The sequence below is a fragment of the Nothobranchius furzeri genome, chromosome 6, assembly GCF_043380555.1.
Source record: "Nothobranchius furzeri strain GRZ-AD chromosome 6, NfurGRZ-RIMD1, whole genome shotgun sequence".
Taxonomy (NCBI): Eukaryota; Metazoa; Chordata; class Actinopteri; order Cyprinodontiformes; family Nothobranchiidae; genus Nothobranchius; species Nothobranchius furzeri.
In genome coordinates, this window is record NC_091746.1 from 23,214,478 (window position 1) to 23,242,290 (window position 27,813).

The following is a 27,813-nucleotide window of genomic DNA, read 5'->3' on the forward strand; positions in this document are numbered from 1 at the left end:
TATCAGCAGCCTGCCTCCTCCTTCTAACTCCACAGTGCTGCACAGTCCAACAGCTGTTCAACGCTCCTCTCTACTCGTGTTGTCTCCTGACCAGCAGATCAGATCGTCAGCCATCATGTACAACCCCAGCATGTCCGGCGGCCATGTGACCAGGCAAAGCTACAGCTACAGAACAAGCTCTGCTCCTCACAAAGCCCACAGCGTGTCTGGCCTCAGCTTCATGGGAGCTCCTCGCATCTCTGCCGCCAGCGCTCGCATTGTCTCCTCTGGCTATGGTGGGGGCTCCTCCGGATACGGCGGGGGATTCGACCTGTCCAACGCCCTGGACCAGAGCAACGTTCAGCTGAACGAAAAGGCCACCATGCAGAACCTGAACGACCGTCTGGCCTCCTACCTGGAGAAGGTCCGCTCGCTGGAGGCTGCCAACGCCAAGCTGGAGAAGCAGATCAGAGAGTACTACGAGCAGAAGGGCCCAGCAGCAGAGAGGGACTACAGCAACTACTGGGCCATCATCAACGACCTGAAGGACAAGGTAAAACGTCTCTGACAAGTCAAATATTTGCGGTGGAGTTAATGATTGTCTCAGAGCTTTAAAAGGTCTGAACTTTCTGCTTTAATGCAAATGAATGCATAATAATTCAGGATTAAGGCTTTTCTCTGGAAGAGTTTGTGATCCTGAGACTTGGGCGAAGATGTTGGCGATACTAAATCCGCTGCTGGTTCTCTCCATTTAGATCAACGGCGCCACCATTGCAAACGCCAACATCCTGCTCCAGATTGATAACTCCAAACTGGCTGCAGATGACTTCAGAACCAAGTATGTGGTGCAGCAGGACGAAGATTCAGCAAACAGGCGGTAAATTGTCTCACTGTGGCGATCTTTTCTCTCTAATCAGATTCGAACACGAGTTGATGATGCGCCAGTCCGTTGAGGCTGACATCGCCAACCTTCGCCGCCTGCTGGACCAGACCACCCTGACCAAGGCCGACCTGGAGTTGCAGATCGAAGGCCTGCAGGATGAGTTGGCCTATCTGAAGAAGAACCACGCAGAGGTGATGGGGAAACGTCTAGAAAAGACCTGCTTGTCCCCCTTGAACTGATCTCGATGCTGAATTCTCGCTCTGACTCATTCAGGAACTTGCAGCAATGCGCTCTCAGCTCACCGGCACAGTCAACGTGGAGGTGGAGGCCGCACCTCAGCAAGACCTGAACAAAGTCCTGGAGGAGATCCGTGCCCAGTATGAGGCCATCACTGACAAACATCGTCGGGATCAGGAGGCGTGGTTTAATGACAAGGTGAGAGTTTGACATAAACAAAGGAATGAGTGGGTAAAATGACCAGGTTCCCTCCCTCAGCAGCCTGCTCTGTCATTAGACGTAATCTTCTAAAGTAAGTCATCACCAAGATGTCTGCTTTTGTTTTTACTCTTCATCCAGTCGGCAGCGCTGTCCAAAGAGGTGGCCATCAGCACAGAAACAATCCAGACGTCCAAGACAGAGATCGGTGACCTGCGGCGCACTCTTCAGGGTCTGGAAATAGAGCTGCAGTCCCAGCTCAGCATGGTGAGTAACAACCCCCCTAAACCCAACAGCACAAGCTGACATCTCACTGATCCTGCCTTATAAGAGCAAGCTTGCAGCCAGGACAGCGAGAAGAAGGAGTTAGGGCGCGGAGCAGAGGGGGAGGTTTGAACTCCCAGAACCAAGGGAGGAGCTCCTACTCAGGAAAACATTTCACAGACATCTGCTCAAACTCTGAGAGTCATAAAAGAGCTTGAAGAGAGCTGGAGGAATGCAGGAGGGGACGTTTGTCTGAGTCCAGCAGCAGTGAGTCACTCAGCACTCCCTGGAACAGCAAACAGAGGAGGAGAGGCTAAGTAGCCGACAGCATCAGACCCAGCAGCTCTTTATCCTCCTAAAAACAGAAAACAATGTCCCTTTTGTTTCTGACTTGTAGCATCCAGGGCGTGGCTGGTGCAAACAGAGCCCAGCGTCTAACCGACTAAACCCGTAAACGGCTCTGCAGGGCCAGGCCGCACACAGTAACCTAACCCAGCCCTTCACCTCTGCCACAGAAAGCAGCTCTGGAAAACACGCTAGCAGAGACAGAGGCTCGGTACGGCAACATGCTCGCCGGCTACCAGAACAACATCCACATGCTCGAAGGGGAGCTCGCCAATGTGCGCGCCAGCATCGAGCAGCAAGGTCAGGACTACAAACTGCTGCTAGATGTCAAGACGCGGCTGGAGCACGAGATCGCCACCTACAGGAGCCTGCTGGAGACAGAGGAGTCCAGGTAAACACAAGTGAGTGGGAATACGCGAGTTCCTCATGAAACAAATGCACAAACCTCATTTTATTTCCCTTTTCTCTCATTCTCTTTGTTTTAGACCAATCAGCACTGGTAAGCTGCGTCGTTCTTAATCAGTTTAGAGAAAAAACAAAGCAGAGGATTTTATGGTGGCCCTAACGAACGCTGCTCCTCTTTTCCAGGAGGCTCAACGACCACAATTAAAACCACCACCGTACGCTCGTCCAGCTGAGAGGCTCGACTGGCAGGACAAGCAGTTTCACACACACACACACACGCACGCACACACACACACACACACACACACACACACACACACACATACACACACACACACACGCACGCACACACACACACACACACGCACGCACACACACACACACACACACTCACACACACACACCAGACGAGAGAAGATCTACTAAAAAGTTGTGTGGTTCCGTGTGTGTTAATGTGTGTGTGAGACCTGTCTAATAAACAAATCTGCTGGTGGAGATAAGAGCTGTGTTGCTTTCTGACTCTACGACCCCTCACAAGAATGTGTGTTTTCCATGAGATCACCGTGTTTATGCCGTCTCCATGGTAACTGCTCTACAGTTTGAGAGGTGGGATGAGGGGCCAAGGAAACTTGCACAACAGGGCTGCTCTCAGGAAAAGGGTGAACAATTGGGAAGAGCTGGAGTGTGGAAAGCTTTAGGATTCAGAGGAAGAGCCAGAAGGAGAGCTGAGCTGCACAGAAACAAAATGAAGCAAGACCCCGAGTTTCCCCCAAAGAGCTTTTTAAACAAGACACACCCAAGTGGTTGACTAATCTTTGGGTGCTTTTCAACGCTGTTGACGTTAGTTTACTTCCCGTCACCTAGAAACAAGAACACACACGGCTCGGGACAGAAACGGAGTGGGAAACTATGCAAACAGTGAGTAAGAGAACAAAGAGCCGGTGTGGAAACAGGTGCTATCAGAACCGGACTCTGACCTCTTCTGTGAACTCCCAATAATGACTAACTGCCGGTGGCGGTGTGATGGAGTGCCGTTCAGGGCGTGGCACCTCGGCTGCTGGTGTTTGTGATATCTGAAGGGCGCTGAAACCCTGAGAGAACCTCAAGATTCCCAGATGATAACGTAGTGTTGGGAACGCTGATCTCAGCCCTTCCCAAGGAGCTTCGCTCGCACAAATGTCTTGTTGCACATCAACGTCACTTCTTCGTGGTTTTAAATCGAGCTGAGTGCAAAGTGCTTTTATCCGTGTAACGTTTCGAAAGTAAAATGTAGAGCAGAGGTCATGCAAAGATGCTGAGAGCACATGAAGCCGCTTTGCTCAGATCTTTAACCAGATAAATGACTGTCGGCTTACTTGGTCTTTTCTCCCGTGAAAGCGTATTTTCCTCTATGCATCACGTTCATATGGAGCAAACATTCAGATGTTACAAGGAAAAACAGCCCAATCTGTCCTGAAAGTGTGTGACTAATGGTGTCGTTCCACATGAACCTGCTCCTAGCAGGAAGGACAATCTGGATCCGTGCACGCTAACCCTAATCCCTCGTTTACACACAGCACAGAGCAGATGCAGACCAGAATCCGTGTGGTTTTAGGAGCGACTGCCGTTTTCACCGGCAGCAAAAAAAAAAGGTTCCGTGACCAATCCGGGTAGGTTGTCTGGACCGGTTTTACAATCAGAACAGAAACATTTGCTACCCGATCCTTGCCAGTTTGGGCGATGGAAATGGCCTACTAAGGAGTTCACCATTCCATTACATACCAGACCAGACCATACCATACCAGGCCATACCATACCATACCAGACCAGACCGGACCATGCCATGCTATGCCATGCCATGCCATGCCAGACCAATCCCGACCAGACCAGACCATGCCATGTCATGCCAGACCAATCCCGACTCGACCATACCAGACCATGCCATACCATGCCAGACCAGACCAGACCAGGCCAGGCCATGCCATGCCATGCCATGCCAGACCAATCCCGACCCGACCCGACTAGACCAGACCATGCCATGCCATGCCAGACCAATCCTGACTCGATCATACCAGACCATGCCATACCATGCCAGACCAGACCAGACCAGGCCAGGCCATGCCATGCCATGCCATGCCATGCCATGCCAGACCAATCCCGACCCGACCCGACCCAACTAGACCATGCCATGCCATGCCATGCCATGCCAGACCAATCCTGACCCGACCCGACTAGACCAGACCATGCCATGCCATGCCAGACCACTCCTGACTCGATCATACCATACCAGACAAGATCAGAACATACCATGCCATGCCAGACCAGACCAGACCAGACCAGACCAGAGCAGATCAGACTGGATTTTCACCCAGATCTCATATGGGAATCTTGACAGCCATAAAATACAGCAGTTAACTAAATGTGTGCGCTTACAATTAGAACTAATGCCTTTAAGCCATCTAAACAATAAATCCAAAGAAATGTAAACGTATAAACTGAAATCATGAAAGTGCATGAGAGTACTAACGTTCACTGTTGTGTGGACATGGATGTGGCCATCACACAGAGTCTTTACAGCAATCCTCATACTAAGCAAGCATGCAGCGACAGTGGAGAGGAAAACTCCCTTTTAACAGGAAGAAACCTCCAGAGGATCCTGGCTCAGTATAAGCATCCATCCGCTCAATAAAGAATGGTATCTAAACATCCTCCTGGAGGAACACCTAAACCATTCTACAACAGTTTGGTGATGAAAGGACTTTTGATTGGAGCATCATGCCAAACCTTAAGACTTTGGGAAACCCAAGACCATAATCCTGTGCAGACGATTCTCAGGAGGACAGGGGACAAAATTAATGAATGAATACAAATTTCAGCCAAACTCCAGACATTGGTTAATACATATGTTGGCTATTTGCATACGCTTACTGTAATTATCAATAAAAACTCTTAAGCCGGGCGTACACTGTGTGACTTTTTCACTTTTTTGAGCCGATTTTCCACTCGTGCGAGAATCCACGAGATCGGGGCGAGTTTTGTGCCGAGCGTTGTGTAGTGTACAGGGGGTTACGAGAGGCGATTAACACCACGTGACCAGCAATCGTGAGCTTGCACAAACTTCTGGCTTGTTTGAAATTTTGCTCATCTCTCATGAGGGTATCGCACTGTTGAAGCGGCGCAGTGAGCGGCTGCGACCCAAAAAGTATCAGAACCGCTCACGGCGCATGCGCAATCCTGCATCAACGCCGCTCGCCCGCTATTTCCCTAATAACACACGTTGTTCGTTTTTGTTTCTACATGTGTTTTTTACTCACAAAGATTGTCAAGAAGCGTGTTTGTCGTGTTCATGTCAAATTAAACTGATCACGAAACACAGATTTACTTTCTTTATTTTGTTTTCCTCATCCAACCCCCATAAATCCCTGTGTGTCCTCCTGCAGCACTCCCTAAGGACAACAGGCAAAACAAGACAAAAAAAGTCTGACGTGTCGTGTAAAAACTGCTATTTTTAGCATATTTTTTAGGCCCGACGTGTTGCTACCAGACGTACAGTGTGAGCAGTCAGATCGCATCCGAGAACTGGGTCGTGCAGTGTGAGCACATGACTCGTGAGATCTGCCCTGTGAGGAAGTCGTACAGTTTGAGCTGAAGCTGAGTGCTACGAGTGAAAAAGTCGCACAGTGTCCGCCCAGCTTTAGAACTCGTGACATTTTACACCAGTAACCATAGAAACATCTGACAAAACAATCTGAGGGGTGGGGCTATGTGTGAAACGATTTGCATCTTAGTCCATTACAAGACTTAAAATGAACAATTGGAAAACAGCTGCAGTTCCAAAAGAACCATTTGTTTCCCTTCTGCAAAAAAGCTGTTTTACAGAAGAAGTCAATCATCACATTTACAAACATATGAGGCCAATATTACTCAGATAAACACAATGGAGATGAACGGAGACGCTCAAAAACTCAAGCGGAAAGGACAGGTTCACTGAGGAACTGTTGTTTACCTGTTATTTTTTAAATAAGAATGGTCTCTGAGTGCTTCATGTAGACTGAACATGAAAATAGTCTCCTACACCTATCTCCTGCATTAGCTTCTGATAGTCTCCTACACCTGTCTCCTGCATTAGCTTCTGATAGTCTCCTACACCTATCTCCTGCATTAGCTTCTGATAGAAAATAGTCTCCAACACCTATCTCCTGCATTAGCTTCTGATAGTATCCTACACCTATCTCCTGCATTAGCTTCTGATAGTCTCCTACACCTATCTCCTGCATTAGCTTCTGATAGAAAATAGTCTCCTACACCTATCTCCTGCAGCAGCTTCTGATAGAAAATAGTCTCCTACACCTATCTCCTGCAGCAGTTTCTGATAGAAAATAGTCTCCTACACCTATCTTCTGCATTAGCTTCTGATAGAAAATAGTCTCCTACACCTATCTCCTGCAGCAGCTTCTGATAGAAAATAGTCTCCTACACCTATTCCCTGCAGCAGCTTCTGATAGAAAATAGTCTCCTACACCTATCTCCTGCATTAGCTTCTGATAGAAAATAGTCTCCTACACCTATCTCCTGCATTAGCTTCTGATAGAAAATAGTCTCCTACACCTATCTCCTGCAGCAGTTTCTGATAGAAAATAGTCTCCTACACCTATTTCCTGCAGCAGCTTCTGATAGAAAATTGTCTCCTACACCTATCTCCTGCAGCAGTTTCTGATAGAAAATAGTCTCCTACACCTATCTCCTGCAGCAGCTTCTGATAGAAAATAGTCTCCTACACCTATCTCCTGCATCAGCTTTTGATGGAAAATAGTCTCCTACTCCTATCTGCTGCATTAGCTTCTGATAGAAAATAGTCTCCTACACCTACCTCCTGCATAAGCTTCTGATAGTCTCCTACACCTACTTCCTGCAGTAGCTTCTGGTAGAAAACAGACGGCGAAACTCTAGGATTAGAAAATCCTGACAGATCTACGTCACACTGCCGCTAACATTCATGGACTAACCCATCTGGACTCACAACGGGGAAGCTGTTGTTGGTTTAGCATCCAGGAAACAGCAGAGAACATCTCTGCTAGTAGAAGCTAATTGTTAGCATTAGCATCTCCACCACACAGCAGAACTCCTCTGCGCTTGTGTTATTGGTGGAGATGAAACATCAGCGTTGCAGAGCAGACAGAGTCAGTGGTAGAGTCTTGTTGCTGTAAGCCAATCAGAAGAGAGATGTCCGCATATCAGGAAGTAAGATCCTGCCGTCTGAAGCTCTCCTCTGATCTGACAATGTTCTAGACCCTAACAGTTTTGTACCCAGAGGCCGACTTACAAGGCATCCATTCCTACTGGAGACCACTGCAGATGTGGTGATTAAATGAGTGAACCACTCCTTTAAACCCATTGAAAAGAAGGACTTCTACATAGCATCAGCGTGGAGCACCAAGGCCATTGTGTGCAGCAATAACATCGTCATGTGTTTTAACAAATCTGTCTTTTTAAACCTTAATGGAGTGACCCAGCAGAAAGCACTCTGACTCAGGGATGGGTCAGAAGAGAAGAGGCATCTGTCTGGGGACGACTGTAGACACAGATGCTTTTTTCTCCCCTGACATCTCAGCTGTAGCGATTTCCCTGATGGTTTGCTTCAGTCCACCTTCCTGCTCTCTGAGGATCCGCCTCAGAGCGAATGATCCCAGCAGTCATGTCTATCTTCTCCTTCACATGGCATCCTGCCATTTCTGTTCAGCCTGGGGCTTGGAGGAGGAGGACGAGGATGTCGCGTGCTCGAGGTTATGAGACATTTGACTCATGTCGAAAGTTCAGCTCAAGTTGTAAACGAAGCAATTTTTCTACCTGTGATGAAAGTTTTCCACAGTATGAGCAGCATGTTTACATGGAGATAAACTGAGCTATTCTTATCAACCTTTAGGACATAAAAACAGAAGCTACGCTGTTCGCCTGTAGAAGCGGCGGCATGAATTCAAAAGTCGACTCCGTTTAGAGAACAAAATGACTTTATTCTCAGATCGTCTCTTGGTTGGTTTTTCTCTGAGGAACTGAACCAAAAGCCATTCATCTTTCCTATCAGTGAAACGTTTCTATTAGTCATGCCTGCAGCAGTTTAACATCACCCCTATCAGCAGGAATGCTGAGGTCATGGGGTCGAACAGGACATCAGGATGCAAGAGAAAGAAGAAACATTCATCACTCCGATGGAGGAGCAGTGCTGGCTCCACTCACACTCTGGCAGGAATGCCGAACCTCTCTGCTAAAAGCTCTCAGATCTCCGTGAGTTTTCCAACTGGACTCCGACTATGAGCTGCTGGGAGGTGGACCAAGACCAAGTACATGTCACGGCTTTCAGGCCCAGTCAGACACGATGCAGATGTGACTTTTCAGTCGTTTTACTCGTTTGTCCTCCTAAAGGTCGCTCCAGCCTTCTGATGACACGTTCCTGAACAGTGAGTGGACAGCAGCTATGAACTGAAGCGTGTAGATTTGAGGCCACACTGAAAGGAAGGGCTTGAACAGGTAGAGCTGGTTTTGAAAGGAAAACACACCTTGCATAAACAACATAAGAAAACAAGTTGCTGCAGGCTGATCCGGTGCTTTTGCAGTGCAGACGAAACCTCTGGCTGTTTAAATCCCTCTCAGGACGTGCAAACCTGATGCATGGCCCCTCTGGAGTCAGAGTGAGTCAGGTTTTCCTCACAAATCGGCTGCTGACTGTGAGCACACGCGGTGACTCTGCTTTTCCTGAGCCTGATGCCCACAAACAACTTCCACAAAGAGGCATTCACGGCAGCAGTTACATAAAAGCAGATGGAGTCATAAACTTCATGTTCTCTCTGCAGCCATTTCTGCCCTCAGTCCACCCAAACGAAGCTTTCCTAGCGCGGTCAGCGCTACAGGGCCTGGAGAAAAGAGACATCAACCAAATAAGATTCTAGCTTTTCTCTGGTGGCTGGGACAAAAGTCAGAAAGTCTTATTTGACCTCCTCCATAAACATCTTGTTCCAAACAATGTAAAAATAACAGGAACTAAACGTGTTGCTGCTACTTTGTGTAAAAAACCCAGAAAATCTGCTTAAACCAGCATTTAAAAATGAAAACATGAGTTACATTTTACATTAGAAATCTGAGCCAAACCTATTCAGCTGTAAGTCGCAGATCCTTGCTGCGCTGAGCAGCGTTGGAGGTCTTTGTGAGGGAGTTTGAAGCCACATCAATAATCATCGGAGTCAAACTGAAAATGCATTGTTTGCACTTAGAAAATATGTAATTTAGGGGTTTTAACCCATCATTTAACAGGAAAAGACTTCGTTTGTCAGAAGTGATCGTAACTTTACCGCCACCTGGTGCTGGTCGACAGAAAAACGCTGTGATGCTCTTTAAGACCCACAGATGAGCAAATGTTTCTGTGTTCATCACGTCTAATTAAACGATGTGATCACCAGGTCTCTCCAACATACCAGCTGTTCACGTGATGTACCCGTGTGGATGAGAGCGCTGGCATCTCCACAGCTGTGCCCGAGCTGAATGGGAGTCCTCAGGTCGCCATCAGGAGAGCCCTGCTGTCCAACAGGAACTCTGTGACATGTAGAGGGGAGAGGATCTGACTGAACAGGCCCACTAGAACAGATCTGCATCTTCTGTGTGCCTAAATCCTTGTAAGAGCAGAACAAATCCTTTACTGAAGCAGCAGCGTCCCAACGTCTCGAGATGATCAGTGGCAATTTTACTTTTGGTCACATGAAAAAGAAAAAAAAGCACAAATATTTTAGTATGAATGTTACTCCTAAAATAGGCTTGGGGGGGGGGGGGGGTCTAAAATGGCCGACTTTGATGATTAAAACCCGTGGTTCCACTTAAAACTGTTTAGAAAATATCTGCTTAGAGCAAAATGAGACATATTAATGAGTCTCTTCTGGTCATAGAACACACACACACACACGCACGCACACACACACAGTTTACATGTTCACTCTACATTCAGTCAAGACTGTGTGTGTGTGTGTGTGTGTTATCTAGGATGAAACCGCAGAAGGCTCATGAGTCATTTCCTGGATCTGTGTTTTAATCTTCTCCCTCGGACACTTCCTGCCAGATCCTGGACAAGCTGAGCACAACGACCCGTTCGGATCATCTCCAACCCAAACACTGAACCGGTTCAACACAGAAACAATCAGGATTATTCAGCTTTGCTTTTCTTGGGAGACCCAATCAGCTACAACATTATGACCACCGGCTTAACACTGAACAGGTGTTTGAATGTGTACAGAGGTCAGAAACACCTGTCCATCTTCTACTTCATCCCCACGGGGCCACAGGTTCTGGTGTCTGTCTCCAGAAGTCATCAGGTGATGGACACTGAAACACACCAGTCTGGGACCACACCTGTACGCAGAGCACCTGGAACAACAACGTGTGTGACGGGGTGAGTGTCTGTGTCCCGATTTTCATGCGCCCTGGCTATGTGGCCTTGGGGACGTCACTTTGGCTGACTGGTTAGCACGCATGACTCTCTTACCCGAGAGTCTGGGTATCAAATCCCGCCGGGCCCTCGCCACCCCACCACACATGCATGAGAACACGCCAAACGTGTCAACTACCAAAGTCACCGCCACGCTGCAGAAGTCAGACCCAACAAAGTGGAGTTGTTGTTCTGCACTTTCCAGGATGGAGGTCAGGAGGACAAAGCTGATCTTCAACGCCACCAAATGTTGTAAACCAACATTCTGTGGTGTTGAAATCCAAAAATAAAAACCATTCCCAGGAAGGACTTACGGTTCCCAGCAGAACAAGAACCAGAAGTCGTGCCTGGTGATTTTATATCCAAACCAGCCGTGGAATCGTCTGAGTCGACTCCACCAACAGACCAGTCTGGAGCTTCAGTCACGCAGACGCTACCACCCAGTTAGCATCACATATGGGCCATTCCCATCTGTACCGGGTCGGCCCGGGCCGGGTAGCGTAGGGCCTGGTATTTTTCCGGGCCAACCAAGGCTCATTCTCAGCCCTCTTCTCGAGGGGGTCTGCTTCAGGCCGACCAGGGCCAACACACCCACTGCTGACAGCAAATTCACACCTTCCATTAGAGCAAGCCTCTGATTGGTGGGTAGAATCAGCCCACATGGGCTTAAGACAAGGATGTGTGGAATCAACCGGGCCAGGCTGGGGCCGACTGGGGCTACCCGGCCCGGGCCGATCCGGTACAGATGGGAATGGCCCAATAGCCTCCTAGTGTCTAACAAACCACGCCCACTCAAGTCGGCATTCTTTCACATACACCTGCAGGTGGTTCTGATCAACACACATTTAACCAAGCAGACAGTAGGAGCCTCCTGTTGGATAATCACTGCTGCTACAACTCATGTAAGCCCAACCAGCTGCTGGTGGTGGAAAAGATGTTGGTCTGTGTGAGGGGTCGTGCAGGTGGCGCACCATCATGCCTGCCTCCTGGTCCAGGTCCAGAGCCTACTGGTTGTGCAGCACCAGGCTAAAGACCAAAGGTGACCGATCAGCTGCTGCTCTTATTCCACCTTGCCCGGGATCTGCTGATCTCCCTTTCCTTACATTCTTTAATCATTGTTTGTTTTCCTCATGTGAAACATTTCTAAATCAGTGCTAGATCTCGGTGAAGCATCAGCTGGAGGGAAATTAATCTGGTGACGCTGCAGAAGCTCAGCGAAGCAACGCCACAGCGAATGTGAGTCGTAGTCAGCTTAAGGACGCCCAACCACGTATCGGTGACCTTTTGACCTGGCGGTGTAGAAATAATCCTGGATTTTCACTCATTCCTTGGTCTGTCAGCGTTCATCTGCAGATTCCATAAAACAGAAGGAAACACAAACGTCAAGTCGGCCTTCATGAAGGCTAAAGCGTGCCGTTTCCACATAGAAATGCATGTGAGCACGGCAGCCTCACACCTAGGAAAGGACGGCTTTGATGACGTTCCTCCAGAGCTGGAAGCACAGAAGACTCACGTGGAAGAATGACTTTCATCTCTTTAATTTTAGAGGGAACCACAAGTACTTTAAAAGGTCATACAGAGCTGTACATCCGGGAGCGGTACTGCGCTTCACGCGGCTCCCTTAAATACTATTCTTTAAATGTTCTATAATCTCATGACAGTGATCAAATAAAAGCTTGTAACTGGTCCTGCAGCTTTACAGATATGTCGATGCCAGACTTCTTTCCTTGTTGTCTTTTTTCTTTTTGTTTTCCAAAAAAGGAAAATTAAAGTTACGATCCAAAACCAACGACAGGCTGAAACTCCCGATTCACTCACACAACAGAGAGAGACAGAGAGGGAAGAGGAAGAGATACACGTTTAATGTTCAGAAGGCTGGTCCGTGATGGGAGTGGCCATCGGGTCTCCGTGAGGTCCACACGGGTCGCTCTGCTGCTCTCTGGAACCTCGGCTCCTACTCGACCCGCTCCGAGCCTCACTTCCACAGCTGTGTGCTCAGAGTCTGGCCAGATCCTGCAGAGGCCCAGCCGCCCACGGCTGGAGGGGGCTGTCCATAAGCCATCTGGCCTCCGGCGCCGTTCAGGGTCAGGCCCGACATCTGCTGGTTCACCTGGGCTCAGAGGAGAAACATCCCATCAGTAATCTCAACTCCTTAAGCCCAGAATAAGTCTGAACTAGAAACGGTTTCAGAATGTCAGCAGCTGCTGATGCCAGGAAACCTGCTGCAGACACGCTAAACCGGCCTGTTATGTTCCTGCTGCTGCTTTTCTGTGTTCTTGTCTAACACGCCGAGGGGTTCTGAGGGGTTCTGTGTTCTTGTCTAACACGCCAAGGGGTTCTGAGGGGTTCTGAGTTCATGTCTAACACACCGAGGGGTTCTGAGTTCTTGTCTAACACGCCGAGGGGTTCTGAGAGGTTCTGTGTTCTTGTCTTACACACCGAGGGGTTCTGAGTTCTTGTCTAACACACCGAGGGGTTCTGAGGGGTTCTGAGTTCTTGTCTAACACGCCAAGGGGTTCTGAGGGGTTCTGTGTTCTTGTCTAACACACCGAGGGGTTCTGAGGGGTTCTGAGTTCTTGTCTAACACGCCAAGGGGTTCTGAGGGGTTCTGTGTTCTTGTCTAACACACCGAGGGGTTCTGAGTTCTTGTCTAACACACCGAGGGGTTCTGAGGGGTTCTGAGTTCTTGTCTAACACGCCAAGGGGTTCTGAGGGGTTCTGTGTTCTTGTCTAACACACCGAGGGGTTCTGAGGGGTTCTGAGTTCTTGTCTAACACGCCAAGGGGTTCTGAGGGGTTCTGTGTTCTTGTCTAACACACCGAGGGGTTCTGTGCTCTTGTCTAACACACCGAGGGGTTCTGAGGGGTTCTGTGCTCTTGTCTAACACACCGAGGGGTTCTGAGTTCTTGTCTAACACACCGAGGGGTTCTGAGGGGTTCTGTGCTCTTATCTAACACACCGAGGGGTTCTGAGTTCTTGTCTAACACGCCAAGGGGTTCTGAGGGGTTCTGTGTTCTTGTCTAACACACCGAGGGGTTCTGAGGGGTTCTGTGTTCTTGTCTAACACACCGAGGGGTTCTGAGTTCTTGTCTAACACGCCAAGGGGTTCTGAGGGGTTCTGTGTTCTTGTCTAACACACCGAGGGGTTCTGTGCTCTTGTCTAACACACCGAGGGGTTCTGAGGGGTTCTGAGTTCTTGTCTAACACGCCAAGGGGTTCTGAGGGGTTCTGTGTTCTTGTCTAACACACCGAGGGGTTCTGAGGGGTTCTGAGTTCTTGTCTAACACGCCAAGGGGTTCTGAGGGGTTCTGTGTTCTTGTCTAACACACCGAGGGGTTCTGAGTTCTTGTCTAACACACCGAGGGGTTCTGAGGGGTTCTGTGCTCTTGTCTAACACACCGAGGGGTTCTGCGTTCTTGTCTAACACACCGAGGGGTTCTGAGGGGTTCTGTGCTCTTGTCTAACACACCGAGGGGTTCTGAGGGGTTCTGAGTTCTTGTCTAACACGCTACGGGGTTCTGAGGGGTTCTGTGTTCTTGTCTAACACACCGAGGGGTTCTGTGTTCTTGTCTAACACACCGAGGGGTTCTGTGCTCTTGTCTAACACACAGAGGGGTTCTGAGGGGTTCTGTGTTCTTGTCTAACACGCCAAGGGGTTCTGAGGGGTTCTGAGTTCATGTCTAACACACCGAGGGGTTCTGAGTTCTTGTCTAACACACCGAGGGGTTCTGAGGGGTTCTGAGTTCTTGTCTAACACGCCAAGGGGTTCTGAGAGGTTCTGTGTTCTTGTCTAACACACCGAGGGGTTCTGAGTTCTTGTCTAACACACCGAGGGGTTCTGAGGGGATCTGAGTTCTTGTCTAACACACCGAGGGGTTCTGTGCTCTTGTCTAACACACCGAGGGGTTCTGAGGGGTTCTGAGTTCTTGTCTAACACGCCAAGGGGTTCTGAGGGGTTCTGTGTTCTTGTCTAACACACCGAGGGGTTCTGAGTTCTTGTCTAACACACCGAGGGGTTCTGAGGGGTTCTGTGCTCTTGTCTAACACACCGAGGGGTTCTGAGTTCTTGTCTAACACACCGAGGGGTTCTGAGGGGTTCTGTGCTCTTGTCTAACACACCGAGGGGTTCTGAGTTCTTGTCTAACACACCGAGGGGTTCTGAGGGGTTCTGTGCTCTTGTCTAACACACCGAGGGGTTCTGAGTTCTTGTCTAACACGCCACGGGGTTCTGAGGGGTTCTGTGTTCTTGTCCAACACACCGAGGGGTTCTGTGTTCTTGTCTAACACACCGAGGGGTTCTGTGCTCTTGTCTAACACACAGAGGGGTTCTGAGGGGTTCTGTGTTCTTGTCTAACACGCCAAGGGGTTCTGAGGGGTTCTGAGTTCATGTCTAACACACCGAAGGGTTCTGAGTTCTTGTCTAACACACCGAGGGGTTCTGAGGGGTTCTGAGTTCTTGTCTAACACGCCAAGGGGTTCTGAGAGGTTCTGTGTTCTTGTCTAACACACCGAGGGGTTCTGAGTTCTTGTCTAACACACCGAGGGGTTCTGAGGGGTTCTGAGTTCTTGTCTAAAACACCGAGGGGTTCTGTGCTCTTGTCTAACACACCGAGGGGTTCTGAGGGGTTCTGAGTTCTTGTCTAACACGCCAAGGGGTTCTGAGGGGTTCTGTGTTCTTGTCTAACACACCGAGGGGTTCTGAGGGGTTCTGAGTTCTTGTCTAAAACACCGAGGGGTTCTGTGCTCTTGTCTAACACACCGAGGGGTTCTGAGGGGTTCTGAGTTCTTGTCTAACACGCCAAGGGGTTCTGAGGGGTTCTGTGTTCTTGTCTAACACACCGAGGGGTTCTGAGTTCTTGTCTAACACACCGAGGGGTTCTGAGGGGTTCTGTGCTCTTGTCTAACACACCGAGGGGTTCTGAGTTCTTGTCTAACACACCGAGGGGTTCTGAGGGGTTCTGTGCTCTTGTCTAACACACCGAGGGGTTCTGAGTTCTTGTCTAACACACCGAGGGGTTCTGAGGGGTTCTGTGCTCTTGTCTAACACACCGAGGGGTTCTGAGTTCTTGTCTAACACGCCACGGGGTTCTGAGGGGTTCTGTGTTCTTGTCTAACACACCGAGGGGTTCTGTGTTCTTGTCTAACACACCGAGGGGTTCTGTGTTCTTGTCTAACACACCGAGGGGTTCTGAGGGGTTCTGTGTTCTTGTCTAACACGCCAAGGGGTTCTGAGGGGTTCTGAGTTCATGTCTAACACACCGAAGGGTTCTGAGTTCTTGTCTAACACACCGAGGGGTTCTGAGGGGTTCTGAGTTCTTGTCTAACACGCCAAGGGGTTCTGAGAGGTTCTGTGTTCTTGTCTAACACACCGAGGGGTTCTGAGTTCTTGTCTAACACACCGAGGGGTTCTGAGGGGTTCTGAGTTCTTGTCTAAAACACCGAGGGGTTCTGTGCTCTTGTCTAACACACCGAGGGGTTCTGAGGGGTTCTGAGTTCTTGTCTAACACGCCAAGGGGTTCTGAGGGGTTCTGTGTTCTTGTCTAACACACCGAGGGGTTCTGAGGGGTTCTGAGTTCTTGTCTAACACGCCAAGGGGTTCTGAGGGGTTCTGTGTTCTTGTCTAACACACCGAGGGGTTCTGAGTTCTTGTCTAACACACCGAGGGGTTCTGAGGGGTTCTGAGTTCTTGTCTAACACGCCAAGGGGTTCTGAGGGGTTCTGTGTTCTTGTCTAACACACCGAGGGGTTCTGTGCTCTTGTCTAACACACCGAGGGGTTCTGAGTTCTTGTCTAACACACCGAGGGGTTCTGAGGGGTTCTGAGTTCTTGTCTAACACGCCAAGGGGTTCTGAGGGGTTCTGTGTTCTTGTCTAACACACCGAGGGGTTCTGTGCTCTTGTCTAACACACCGAGGGGTTCTGAGTTCTTGTCTAACACACCGAGGGGTTCTGAGGGGTTCTGTGCTCTTGTCTAACACACCGAGGGGTTCTGAGTTCTTGTCTAACACACCGAGGGGTTCTGAGGGGTTCTGTGCTCTTGTCTAACACACCGAGGGGTTCTGAGTTCTTGTCTAACACACCGAGGGGTTCTGAGGGGTTCTGTGCTCTTGTCTAACACACCGAGGGGTTCTGAGGGGTTCTGAGTTCTTGTCTAACACACCAAGGGGTTCTGTGTTCTTGTCTAACACACCGAGGGGTTCTGAGGGGTTCTGTGTTCTTGTCTAACACACCAAGGGGTTCTGTGCTCTTGTCTAACACACCGAGGGGTTCTGAGGGGTTCTGAGTTCTTGTCTAACACGCCAAGGGGTTCTGAGGGGTTCTGTGTTCTTGTCTAACACACCGAGGGGTTCTGTGCTCTTGTCTAACACGCCAAGGGGTTCTGAGGGGTTCTGTGCTCTTGTCTAACACACCGAGGGGTTCTGAGGGGTTCTGAGTTCTTGTCTAACACGCCAAGGGGTTCTGAGGGGTTCTGTGTTCTTGTCTAACACACCGAGGGGTTCTGAGTTCTTGTCTAACACACCGAGGGGTTCTGAGGGGTTCTGTGCTCTTGTCTAACACACCGAGGGGTTCTGAGTTCTTGTCTAACACACCGAGGGGTTCTGAGGGGTTCTGTGCTCTTGTCTAACACACCGAGGGGTTCTGAGTTCTTGTCTAACACACCGAGGGGTTCTGAGGGGTTCTGTGCTCTTGTCTAACACACCGAGGGGTTTTGAGGGGTTCTGAGTTCTTGTCTAACACGCCAAGGGGTTCTGAGGGGTTCTGTGTTCTTGTCTAACACACCGAGGGGTTCTGTGTTCTTGTCTAACACACCGAGGGGTTCTGTGCTCTTGTCTAACACACAGAGGGGTTCTGAGGGGTTCTGTGTTCTTGTCTAACACACCGAGGGGTTCTGTGCTCTTGTCTAACACACAGAGGGGTTCTGTGCTCTTGTCTAACACACAGAGGGGTTCTGTGTTCTTGTCTAACACACCGAGGGGTTATGAGGGGTTCTGTGCTCTTGTCTAACACACCGAGGGGTTCTGAGTTCTTGTCTAACACACCGAGGGGTTCTGAGGGGTTCTGAGTTCTTGTCTAACACGCCAAGGGGTTCTGAGGGGTTCTGTGCTCTTGTCTAACACACCGAGGGGTTCTGAGGGGTTCTGAGTTCTTGTCTAACACGCCAAGGGGTTCTGAGGGGTTCTGTGTTCTTGTCTAACACACCGAGGGGTTCTGAGTTCTTGTCTAACACACCGAGGGGTTCTGAGGGGTTCTGTGCTCTTGTCTAACACACCGAGGGGTTCTGAGTTCTTGTCTAACACACCGAGGGGTTCTGAGGGGTTCTGTGCTCTTGTCTAACACACCGAGGGGTTCTGAGTTCTTGTCTAACACACCGAGGGGTTCTGTGCTCTTGTCTAACACACCGAGGGGTTTTGAGGGGTTCTGAGTTCTTGTCTAACACGCCAAGGGGTTCTGAGGGGTTCTGTGTTCTTGTCTAACACACCGAGGGGTTCTGTGTTCTTGTCTAACACACCGAGGGGTTCTGTGCTCTTGTCTAACACACAGAGGGGTTCTGAGGGGTTCTGTGTTCTTGTCTAACACACCGAGGGGTTATGAGGGGTTCTGTGCTCTTGTCTAACACACCGAGGGGTTCTGAGTTCTTGTCTAACACACCGAGGGGTTCTGAGGGGTTCTGTGCTCTTGTCTAACACACCGAGGGGTTCTGAGTTCTTGTCTAACACGCCAAGGGGTTCTGAGGGGTTCTGTGTTCTTGTCTAACACACCGAGGGGTTCTGTGTTCTTGTCTAACACACAGAGGGGTTCTGAGGGGTTCTGTGTGCTAGACAAGAACAGAAAACCACCCAACTGCGAACAACCCTGGTGTTTGTGCAGCTTCTCACTCATTTCATCTTTCGGCATCATCATTTAGACACAATCAACTCAACTGTGACTCATTTGATTTTATCCAGTTATTATTTTCAATCTCTGATCCGTCACCAACCCCTTCCAGAGCTTTCTCCCAGGGCCCAAACGGATCCCGGAGGAGCTCCAGATGCTCGGGGACTGTTCAGACTTCCTGAGACACAAAAGTGAGACTAGAGAGGATCTGGAGAACGTTTCGAGACACTTTGGAAGTCCCTCTCCTAAATGCAGATTGAAACTTGCCAGCAGCAGCAGCAGCTCACGGAGGGTTAGTACTACATGATTGTTATGATGCATGAACACAACCGTCTCATAAAAGAGGGCGTGAGGAGGATTGGCTGAGGCCATGCTTGTGCTGCCATCTATTGGTAGCTTGTGTAACCCTAACACACTGCTCAGACCCCGTCTGGGTGTCACCTCACCAGCATCGTGTTGCACCGACACACGAAGCTGCACTGCAAGTGAGAGTCTGGAGAATAAAGTCACACCGTGTTAGGGAATCAGTGCAGCCCGGTTCTCATACCTGACCCATGTTCCACTGGGCCTGCTGGCCTGGTTGAATGGTGTACATGCCCTGAGCAGGCACCATGCCTGCAGGCATCGCAGCACTCTGTGGTCCCATCATCCTGGGGGCCATGCCCATCATGCCAGTAGCAGGCGGATTCCCCATGAAGCCGTTCGGCATCGTTACTCCAACCATCATGCCTGGTGTGGGTCCCATCATGGCGGCTCCGCTCTGAGCCATCATGGCCCCCATGACGGTGGTGGGTGGAACAGCGGTGCCCATACCAGGAAAGGCCTGGTAGCCGGCAGGGGCCTGGACAGGAAACGGCATCTGAGAGGGGCCCATGAACATGCCAGCTGAGGGGAGAAGGAGATGGTAAAGTTCAGTTCAGTTAATTCTGTTATCCACTCTGCTGGGCTGCAGGCAGCTCTGACTGAGACAGGAAGACACGAACAATCTAGCTAACAAAGCTAGCTCGGTTCTGAGCTGCCCGCTGGACTCGGCTGAGGAGACGTGTGAAAGGAGGATGCTGGGGAAGATGACCTCCATCTTAAAGCCCCTCCCACCCACTGCGTCCCACTGTGGAGACCATGGACAGCTCCTTCAGAGGCAGACTGAGACATCCCAGAAGTAAACCAGAACGCTGCCGTAGGTCATTCATCCCCTCTGCAGTAAGTGTAGACCTCCTCAGTTTAACTGGTACCGGCATTATCCGGGTACACAATACCACCAACACGGTACTCAGTATGTGTTCAGTACCAGATGTACATAGTATGTCTGTGTCCCTTACATCATGCTGCACAGTTCTAGAACCCAAGTTCTTCATTTTTATTCGTGGTTTTTAGCGGTCGAAGGTTCCAATACTAGCTTACTGCCTACGTGTATAAATACACGTATCTTTGTTATTGTTCTCTAATTATTCTCTTAAGTGTTGCTGCTGCCGTAACAAGTGAATCTCCCCACCGTGGGATCAATAACGTCTATTCTATTCTGTTTTATTTTATTCAAATCTAATCTATTCAAATCTAATCTATTCAAATCTAATCTATTCAAATATATTCTATTCTAATCTAATCTATTTTATTCAAATCTATTCTATTCTAATCAAATCTATTCTAATCTATTCAAATCTATTCTATTCTAATCTAGTTTATTCAAATCTATTCTAATCTAATCTATTCAAATCTATTCTATTTTATTCAAATCTTTTCTATTCTAATCTAATCTATTTTATTTTATTCAAATCTATTCTATTCTATTTATATTTTATGTATTCAATATTTTTCAATTTCATTTTATTCTATTCAAATCTATTCTTTTCTAATCTATTCTATTTATATTTTATGTATTCAATATTTTTCAATTTTATTTTATTCTATTCAAATCTATTCTATTCTAATCTATTCAAATCTAATCTATTCTAAAACTTGGAATAACTCCAAGGCTTCTGGAGTAAAACAAAACTCTGTTTGTTTCTAACCAATAAGACATCAGAAGCGAACCAGGAAGCTGAAGCAAGCCCAACATTTACAGCGGGACATAACATCCTCTCTAAGACCATGGAGCTCACCAGCGGGGACCTGCTGGGACATGCTGTTGGTTCCGTACAGGGACAGGATGGAGTCCTTGGACAGAGGCTTCTTGGCTGCATCCTCCGGTTTAGCGGCGCTACTGCTGTCACTGAACAGGTCCAGGTCACCCTGTACCGACCCTGAGCTGGCTCCGGCTCCTCCCACCGCTGCAGCGGGAGGTGGTGTTGGAGTACTGGCCGAGTTACTGGAGCTCACCTGGAATGAAGAGAAGGTTCAAAGTCGTCCCCAAAACGAATCGTTCTTCTTCTGAACCCCTTTTCCTCGGTGGTGTCACAGAGGAGGGTCTAACCAGGCCAGAGGTGGGGGGCCGGTTCAGGACAGGGACACAACCATTCACTTTGGAGAGGGAGGAGACCCATGCAATATGGCGGCAAATCGGTTACACTCCCCAGCGCTGAATGGGGCGTCCATGTATTCATGCCTATGGCTGTAGCCGCTGGGAGCAGAGGCACGCGTTTTCTTCTCCACCCTCGCCTGACCCCGCTTTCCATTTCTGCTAAATAAGAGCGCCATAGGGTTGCACGCCCACAGTGACCCGTTTCCTGTCTATGTGGTCCATGTGTGATTCTGGAATGGTTGAACTGAAACTACACCTCGTTGTACCGGGATGCTGGTTCTTTGACAACAAACTTCTACTCATGCCGAGAGACAACAGCGCCTCCATGCAGCTCTGCCCCAAAGCTAAAAACCTCTAACTCATCTGTAGATGATGCGTTAATACTAGAAAACAGGAACGATTATTAATCAATCAATCGATTTTATTTGTAGAGCACCTTCCACAACGTTATCAGAAGCCCAAGGTGATGAACAGCATCATCATAAAAACATTCCCAGTACCTGGGCATAAAAGCAAGATAAAAACATAAAATCATGAAATAACAAGCAAGCAATATTACAAATACAGAGAGATAATGGAATGAGACTAATCAATTAAAAACAAATGGTGGACAAAATAAGATCAATCATCCTGATCAAAAAGAAGAAGTATTAAAAACCATAATGTCAGGGCAATTCAAAGAACCCTAGCGCTGAAAATCAATCAAATAAAAATGAGTCTTTAGACGAGACTTAAAGACTTGAAGGGACGGTGCCTGCCTAATTCTCAACGGCAATTCACTCCACAGAGTTGGAGCCAAAAGGGATGATATGTAACTCTTCTGTTTAAGTGAATTAAATGTTTAAAAATCTGATTAATTAATGAGCATCAGAGCCAGAGCTAGCGCTGGGAGCTGGCTCCAGGAGGCCTCAGCCTGGGCCTCATGTTAACGACTCTGAACTTCAGCTGAGTCGTCGGTGTGTTCGTGTTTGGATGTTAATCGTGGTGTTGTCTGGACACAGAGGGCGAGCTGTGGTTACTGATGGCACTAACAGGTCATCTGCTTCTTTTTATCAGTGAGAAAAATTAGATTTCTGTACTTTCTTGAGCTGGTTGAATGGGGGGGGGGGGGGGGGGGGGGGGGCTCATCATATGAGCAAGTGCCCGGCTCCTCCCGTCTCCCGGGGCAACTGGGACATGTGGACTGGCTCCGATGTGAGGCTGTAGGCATGATGGTTACTTGTGGATCTCTGACAAGAGACCACAGAAACCCTGCAGCTCTTTAGGTGATGCTTCACTTTTGAGTCGCTCAACCCTATTTTCCTCACTAACAGTTTGCTGCTTGAATAAGGGGGAGTTATGTGTGTTCACCATAACACTGCTTGGTCTAGGATGGGTGCACAGTCCCGGCTCAGAGCCAGGACAACGGCGGACTCGCGGATCTCATGCACCTAATGTCCCGCGTATCTTCAGTACATTATAATCCTTCACCCAAACGGATAAAGAGCTAATTAGAGTGCACGTAAAACATGGGTCTGTAGCTGCAAGTCTTCCAGACGTATGTCACGTCCACCTTAATTCTGTTCACCTGGCGGGCGCGCCTCCAGAGCACACGCGGCCGGCATGCAGAGCGAACGCAGGATCTATCTGCGGTCAAGCGCCATCAACGCCAAGTGCAGTTGGAAAGCAGGAAGAGGAGATGAGCAGGGCAGCCACCTCTGCGGTCGGCGCAGCAACAGCTGTGACGGGAACTGTCCGACGGGACTCTGACATCATAGAGTGGATGATGTCATGTTATTTTGTAATCACAATATTTACTCTTCCCATTTTTATGTTTGTAATCGTTCTAAAATTCATGTATAATTTTTAGTTGAACTCCAGTCCTTGTGAAGTACCTGGTGGCGTTGCTTGAGAGGCGCTGGATAAAATATCGTTTCTTATGTCATTTAGGATCGGTCGGAGTGTAAACGCCCTCTGGAGGAAACCCGTCCTCCGTCTGGAGCCATGCTGTGGTTTGGGACCCGTTGTAGAGCACAAATCTGATTCCAGTTCAAACTTTATTTTACAACTACGAGAACACCTGAGCCTCCTCTGCTCCTGACCTTACACACGTTGCCATGGTAACCAGACTGAATGACAACCCGTTACTCTACAATTTAACTTAAAGAGCAAGTCACCCTCAAAGCAACTTTGTTTTGGGGAGACGGTGGCACAGGAGTTAAGAGCTCGCCCTGTAATCGGAAGGTTGCAGGTTTGAGCCCCGCTCAGTCTGTCGCTATCGTTGTGTCCTTGGGCAAGACACTTAACCCACCTTGCCTGCTGGTGGTGGTCGGAGGGACCGGTGGCGCCTCTGTCAGTGCGCCCCAGGGTAGCTGTGGCTACAATGTAGCTCATCACCATCAGTGTGTGAATGACTGATTGTGTTGTAAAGCGCCTTGGGGGGTTCCAGGACTCTAGAAGGCGCTATATCAAATACAGGCCATTTACCATTTGTTTCCTGATAAACTATATAAATGTGTGTCTGATCGTGCTGCAGACACGTGTAGTCAGTAGTTGTGTACTTTAGTGCATTTTAGTTAAAATCTTAATTTTCTGCCTAAAACTGTCAGTGTTGTGCCGTTGTCAGGTAAAAACTCTGCATTTGAATTTAAATCTGCCATCGCTATTGGCTAAGAGGTACCCTAGAACATTAGCTGGTACCATATGATGTCACAATGTCGTTGCGAGCCTGTGTGAGTGTGTATTTGTTAGCGGCTCCGCCCTCCCGGTCTGCTAGGCAACAGCATTTGTTGCATTTTTCAAACAGGAAGTGGGAGCGGAGTAATACTCTGGTAGGGAGTGACTTGCTCTTTAAAGTCTGTATTTATTTCTAACAGAGACCTCGTTTGTAACCTCTGCATTTAGGAACAGCTCTACAACGCCCAGGTTCTTACCTGAGGAAACTGAGCGGTGGATGAAGATGATGGAAGGGGGTTGGACACCATGGGGCCGAATATATCCAGGTCATTGTTCTGGCTTGTGCTCGTGCTACCGGTGTTGGCGGACGCTGCGGCAGGTGCATCTGTGACAGGATAAAGGGAGGAACTGGTCTGACCGGTTGAGCTGAGGCAAAAGGCTTTCGGTGAGAAATCAGTTCAACAGCATTATCATCAGATAAACCTTTATTAGTCCCACAAGTTATTAATAATAAATAAATGGGAGTTTAATGCTAATGAACACATTTAAATTATGTATTATTTCCCACAAGTCCATCCAATAAAAAACAACCAAAAATACCATATTTCTGAGATGGAGATCCGTTGAAGAGCCACAAAACAAAAGAATGTAAATACAGTCTGGTCACTGATTTTAACACACACACACTTCCTCTAATGGCGACTGACGTAGCGTAGCAGGAAGGAAGTGCCGCGCTGACGCAGCGTGAGACGAGTGTTGGCCCGGTCACACACCCTGTCCTCTGATCGCCACACGTGGGACCAACAGCTTAGAAACGGTCTCCGACAGCAGAAGCAGCCATCATAACTTCATCAGCTGAATGAATATGAGGAATTACGTGACATTCCCACCTCGTCGTGACAGGTTTGCACTCTTCACTGACCAGAAACGAGCTGCCTGACATCCTATCTGTCTCCATGTCATAAAGAAGACCTCAGCTTCCACGTCTCACTCACCAAGGCCTAGTAGGTTCACAGACGGTTGTGAGGCTTTAGCGGGGCTGACTTTGGGAGCGGGCCTGGGCTCTTCACTCTGAAAACAAAATCCTTTTACCATTGAAACAAAATGCAAAGCAGACTCGGGACACATCGTAAAGGATGAAGAGGTACTTATTTATTCATGCAGGTGTGCAAGTGAGCCTTACTTTGGTGTAAGATGACACCTTGCTCCCTGTGTCTAGCTCGGCGTCTTTCTTACTGTTTTTGGGCTGAAAAGAAAACAACACAACAGAAAAGTGAGCATTTATATCTCTACTTTGTAATAAATAGTGGGTTTTGGGGTGGGGCTACGTACGCTGCTCCCATTAATCACGTTCTTGTTGTAGTATTTCTTCTTCTCATATTTATCCCTGATGAAGTATTCGACTGCTCTGGGGATGGGGTTAAGAAATAAACGAGGGATGAATAATAAAAAACACTTGGTCTGGTTAACATGTCGGCTGACAGGAAAGGATACTGGTCTGTTTGAGGTCGTCTGAAGTTATCTGGAAGGTTGGCCTCATACAGCCGCCTGGCCTTGGTGTTCCCCATGTCCTGTATACTCTGAGAAAACAACAATAAACAACAATAAAGCTGCTAAATAGTAATAAAAACATCTGAGGTATTTAATACATAGTCATTCATTCATCACAACTATGACAGCTGAATAATAAACAAGCGGACCAAGAGTAACACTACCAATAAGGCCAAGGATTCAGATCCAGAGCTAGAATGGACCACATGTGTGTGTGTGTGTATGTGTGTATAAATCTTGTATATTGTGTATTAAGTCTGATTTGTTTTATCTTAAATTAGTTGTGAATAGATGAGACCCGTTCACATCTGCAAAAAATTAAATAAATAAAAGATCCAACTAGTCCGTTTTGGAGCTTGAGGTATTGTGTTGATTTATGTTAACCCGTGTGTGTTCATGAACTCACCATCGCTAGGGTTAAGCTAGCATTACAGATCTTCCATGAGGACGTTTTTAAGTCAGATGTAAATTTTTAGTTACTGGAAATCAATATTTACATAGTGTGTTCTATTAATATCAACTCACTGAGATGAATCAAAAAGCAGTGCAAGAATCAGAAATCGGTTTCAGCCCTCCAAAAAATGTGGTGCTTTTCTTTTAGGGGGTGAGAGATCACATAACTAAACAATAACATTTTAAACATTTATGTTTCTAACTTTGCCCAAAGTCACCTGTTCTTCAGGGTTAGCCCCTAACCCTGAACCCTATAATTGTACTGAACAATAATAAAATAACTGATGTAATTTGAACGGTGGTCAGTGGAACGAATCCTAAATGATTTAGTATTTTTTTTTACAGGTGGTACCAGTACTTAACGGGATGCATCAACAAGGTTGTGTGCAAACACATCACGTTAGTTTCAACAGTCCTTGGCTTATTTGGGTCTGATCTAGAAAACAATACCTGGATTTGTTCTGTGGTCCACTGGTCCAGGTTGACGGATTTCACTCTGGATATGTGTACTCCCAGGTTCCTGTGGATGCCCGCACACCGGATGCACATAAAAACTCCCAGATTCCAGGATGCCCATCTAGGACCTGATGGGAAATTCAAACTGTGAGACTGAGGAATAACAACAACGAACAACAAGCTTGGTCTTGCTGGGTCTTTAAGTGCCAAAGGGAAGCTTTGCATTCTTTACAAATGCCTCAACACGAAACCCAGAGTTGCGTTTCTTTGACAGAACAATCGCTGTTTGTTACACCCGCGAACGGAAGAGCAGAAGTGGAGCTTAGGTGGATTTACAGAAGTTAGCTAGATGTTAGCAACTTAGTTTAGCTTCGCGGGGAGAACTGTCAGCTGACCGGCCGGAGCCGTTTACATCTTAGCTAGTTAGCTTAGCTGTAGAACGTAGACTCGGTGTAAGGCAGCATTCGTATCCCGGCTGGTTTAGCTAACGGCATGAACACGAACGTTGACCCGGTCTCCGGGGCGAACGCCGCACCTTTCGCCTCGCAGTCGGCGCAGTACTTGTTGTCTTCCTCCCTCAGCATTTTGGCCAGGATGGCCTGGTGCTGCTCGTTGAGTTTCTGGGCCTTTTCCCTCTCCGAGCGGGTCGTCATGTTTACGGCTTCAGCGGAACCTTCTAGATTAAAAGAACACCACCTTAATCAGTCGCGAGTCGAAAGAATTTTCTGATAAAATATCATAATCAGAGGTCGGAAAAGCGTCCGACTGAGATACGAAAACACCCGGAACCGGAATCTGTACTCCGCCCACAAGAGCTCGAGAGATGACGCGGAGTACGCAGCGGATTGGACAAACGTCATGACGTCAGCATACTCACTGGAGTTCTGAAAAATTACAACTTACATGTGGTCTGAAAACTCTCTAGTCTGTGTCCATAAATAAAGCAGATAATTACAATATTGTAAAACAGTGAAACTGTTCTCCGTCACCTTTGATCGCACAAACCGCTGAAGTCTTTTGAAAATGCTTCTTTAGATTGAACTGAATAAAAAAAATGATCAAAACCAAAATGCGAATTAGATTAACTGAACATTCAGAATCAGGTTTAATTGTTATACGTGCAAGAATAACTACATTAGGAAATTGTTGCAGTACTTGATGCAGAAAAGAAAGATAAGAGATAAGCAAATATAGGAAGTAAGAATAAAATCACGATTAAACAATAATATAAATTGGTAATACTTAGAGAAACAGCTACTCTGCAGGTACTAATCAGAGCAGATCAGTTCAGGTACCATCACACTGATTCATGTAACTAGAACCAAGCCACTGCAGTGGGCAGCCCTACGATTGTCATTCATGAGTCCAGCAGCAGCAAGGAGGAAACTGTTCCTATAGCAAGAGGTACTGGTCTGAATGGATCTGAGCCTACTGCCTGACAGGAGTCCAGGGTGACACGGGTCAGCTGTTATCAGACCTGCATGCCTCAATGTCATGGAGGTGTGCAGGTCCTGTATGGAGCGCAGTTTGCAGGTAATGACCTGCAACTCACTGCAGCCTCTTCTGGTCCCTGATGGTGGCTCCAGCGTACCACACGATGATGGAAGAG

General features: G+C 48.1%; 2 protein-coding genes across 4 annotated transcripts in view; one reads left to right on the plus strand and one right to left on the minus strand.

The window, feature by feature from the left end:
* The window catches only part of LOC107392486 (keratin, type I cytoskeletal 19), a 2,762-nt gene extending 128 nt beyond the window's left edge, over positions 1-2,634 (plus strand). The window contains exons 1-8 of one of the 3 annotated variants that reach the window (XM_070552024.1): positions 1-532; positions 735-817; positions 897-1,053; positions 1,136-1,297; positions 1,439-1,564; positions 2,077-2,307; positions 2,392-2,405; positions 2,495-2,634. The exon at positions 1-532 is cut by the window's left edge and continues 128 nt beyond it. In XM_070552024.1, coding sequence (XP_070408125.1) covers positions 1-532; positions 735-817; positions 897-1,053; positions 1,136-1,297; positions 1,439-1,564; positions 2,077-2,301 — 1,285 coding nt within the window. In that variant the 3' untranslated portion in view covers positions 2,302-2,307; positions 2,392-2,405; positions 2,495-2,634. The remainder of the gene's footprint in view (positions 533-734; positions 818-896; positions 1,054-1,135; positions 1,298-1,438; positions 1,565-2,076; positions 2,308-2,391; positions 2,406-2,494) is intronic. The other 2 variants (XM_070552023.1, XM_015970338.3) reach the window with 2 other exon arrangements.
* A 9,645-nt stretch (positions 2,635-12,279) lies between these two features.
* smap1 (small ArfGAP 1) lies at positions 12,280-26,998 on the minus strand. The gene is made up of 10 exons (XM_015970406.3): positions 26,740-26,998; positions 26,199-26,332; positions 25,239-25,324; positions 25,077-25,152; positions 24,928-24,990; positions 24,740-24,815; positions 24,002-24,129; positions 20,731-20,947; positions 19,179-19,516; positions 12,280-12,867 (listed from the first exon to the last, which is right to left on the minus strand). Exons 1-10 carry the CDS (start codon positions 26,855-26,857, stop codon positions 12,733-12,735), a joined length of 1,371 nt encoding a protein of 456 aa, XP_015825892.3. The 5' UTR covers positions 26,858-26,998; the 3' UTR covers positions 12,280-12,732.
* Between the last annotated feature and the right edge of the window lie 815 nt (positions 26,999-27,813).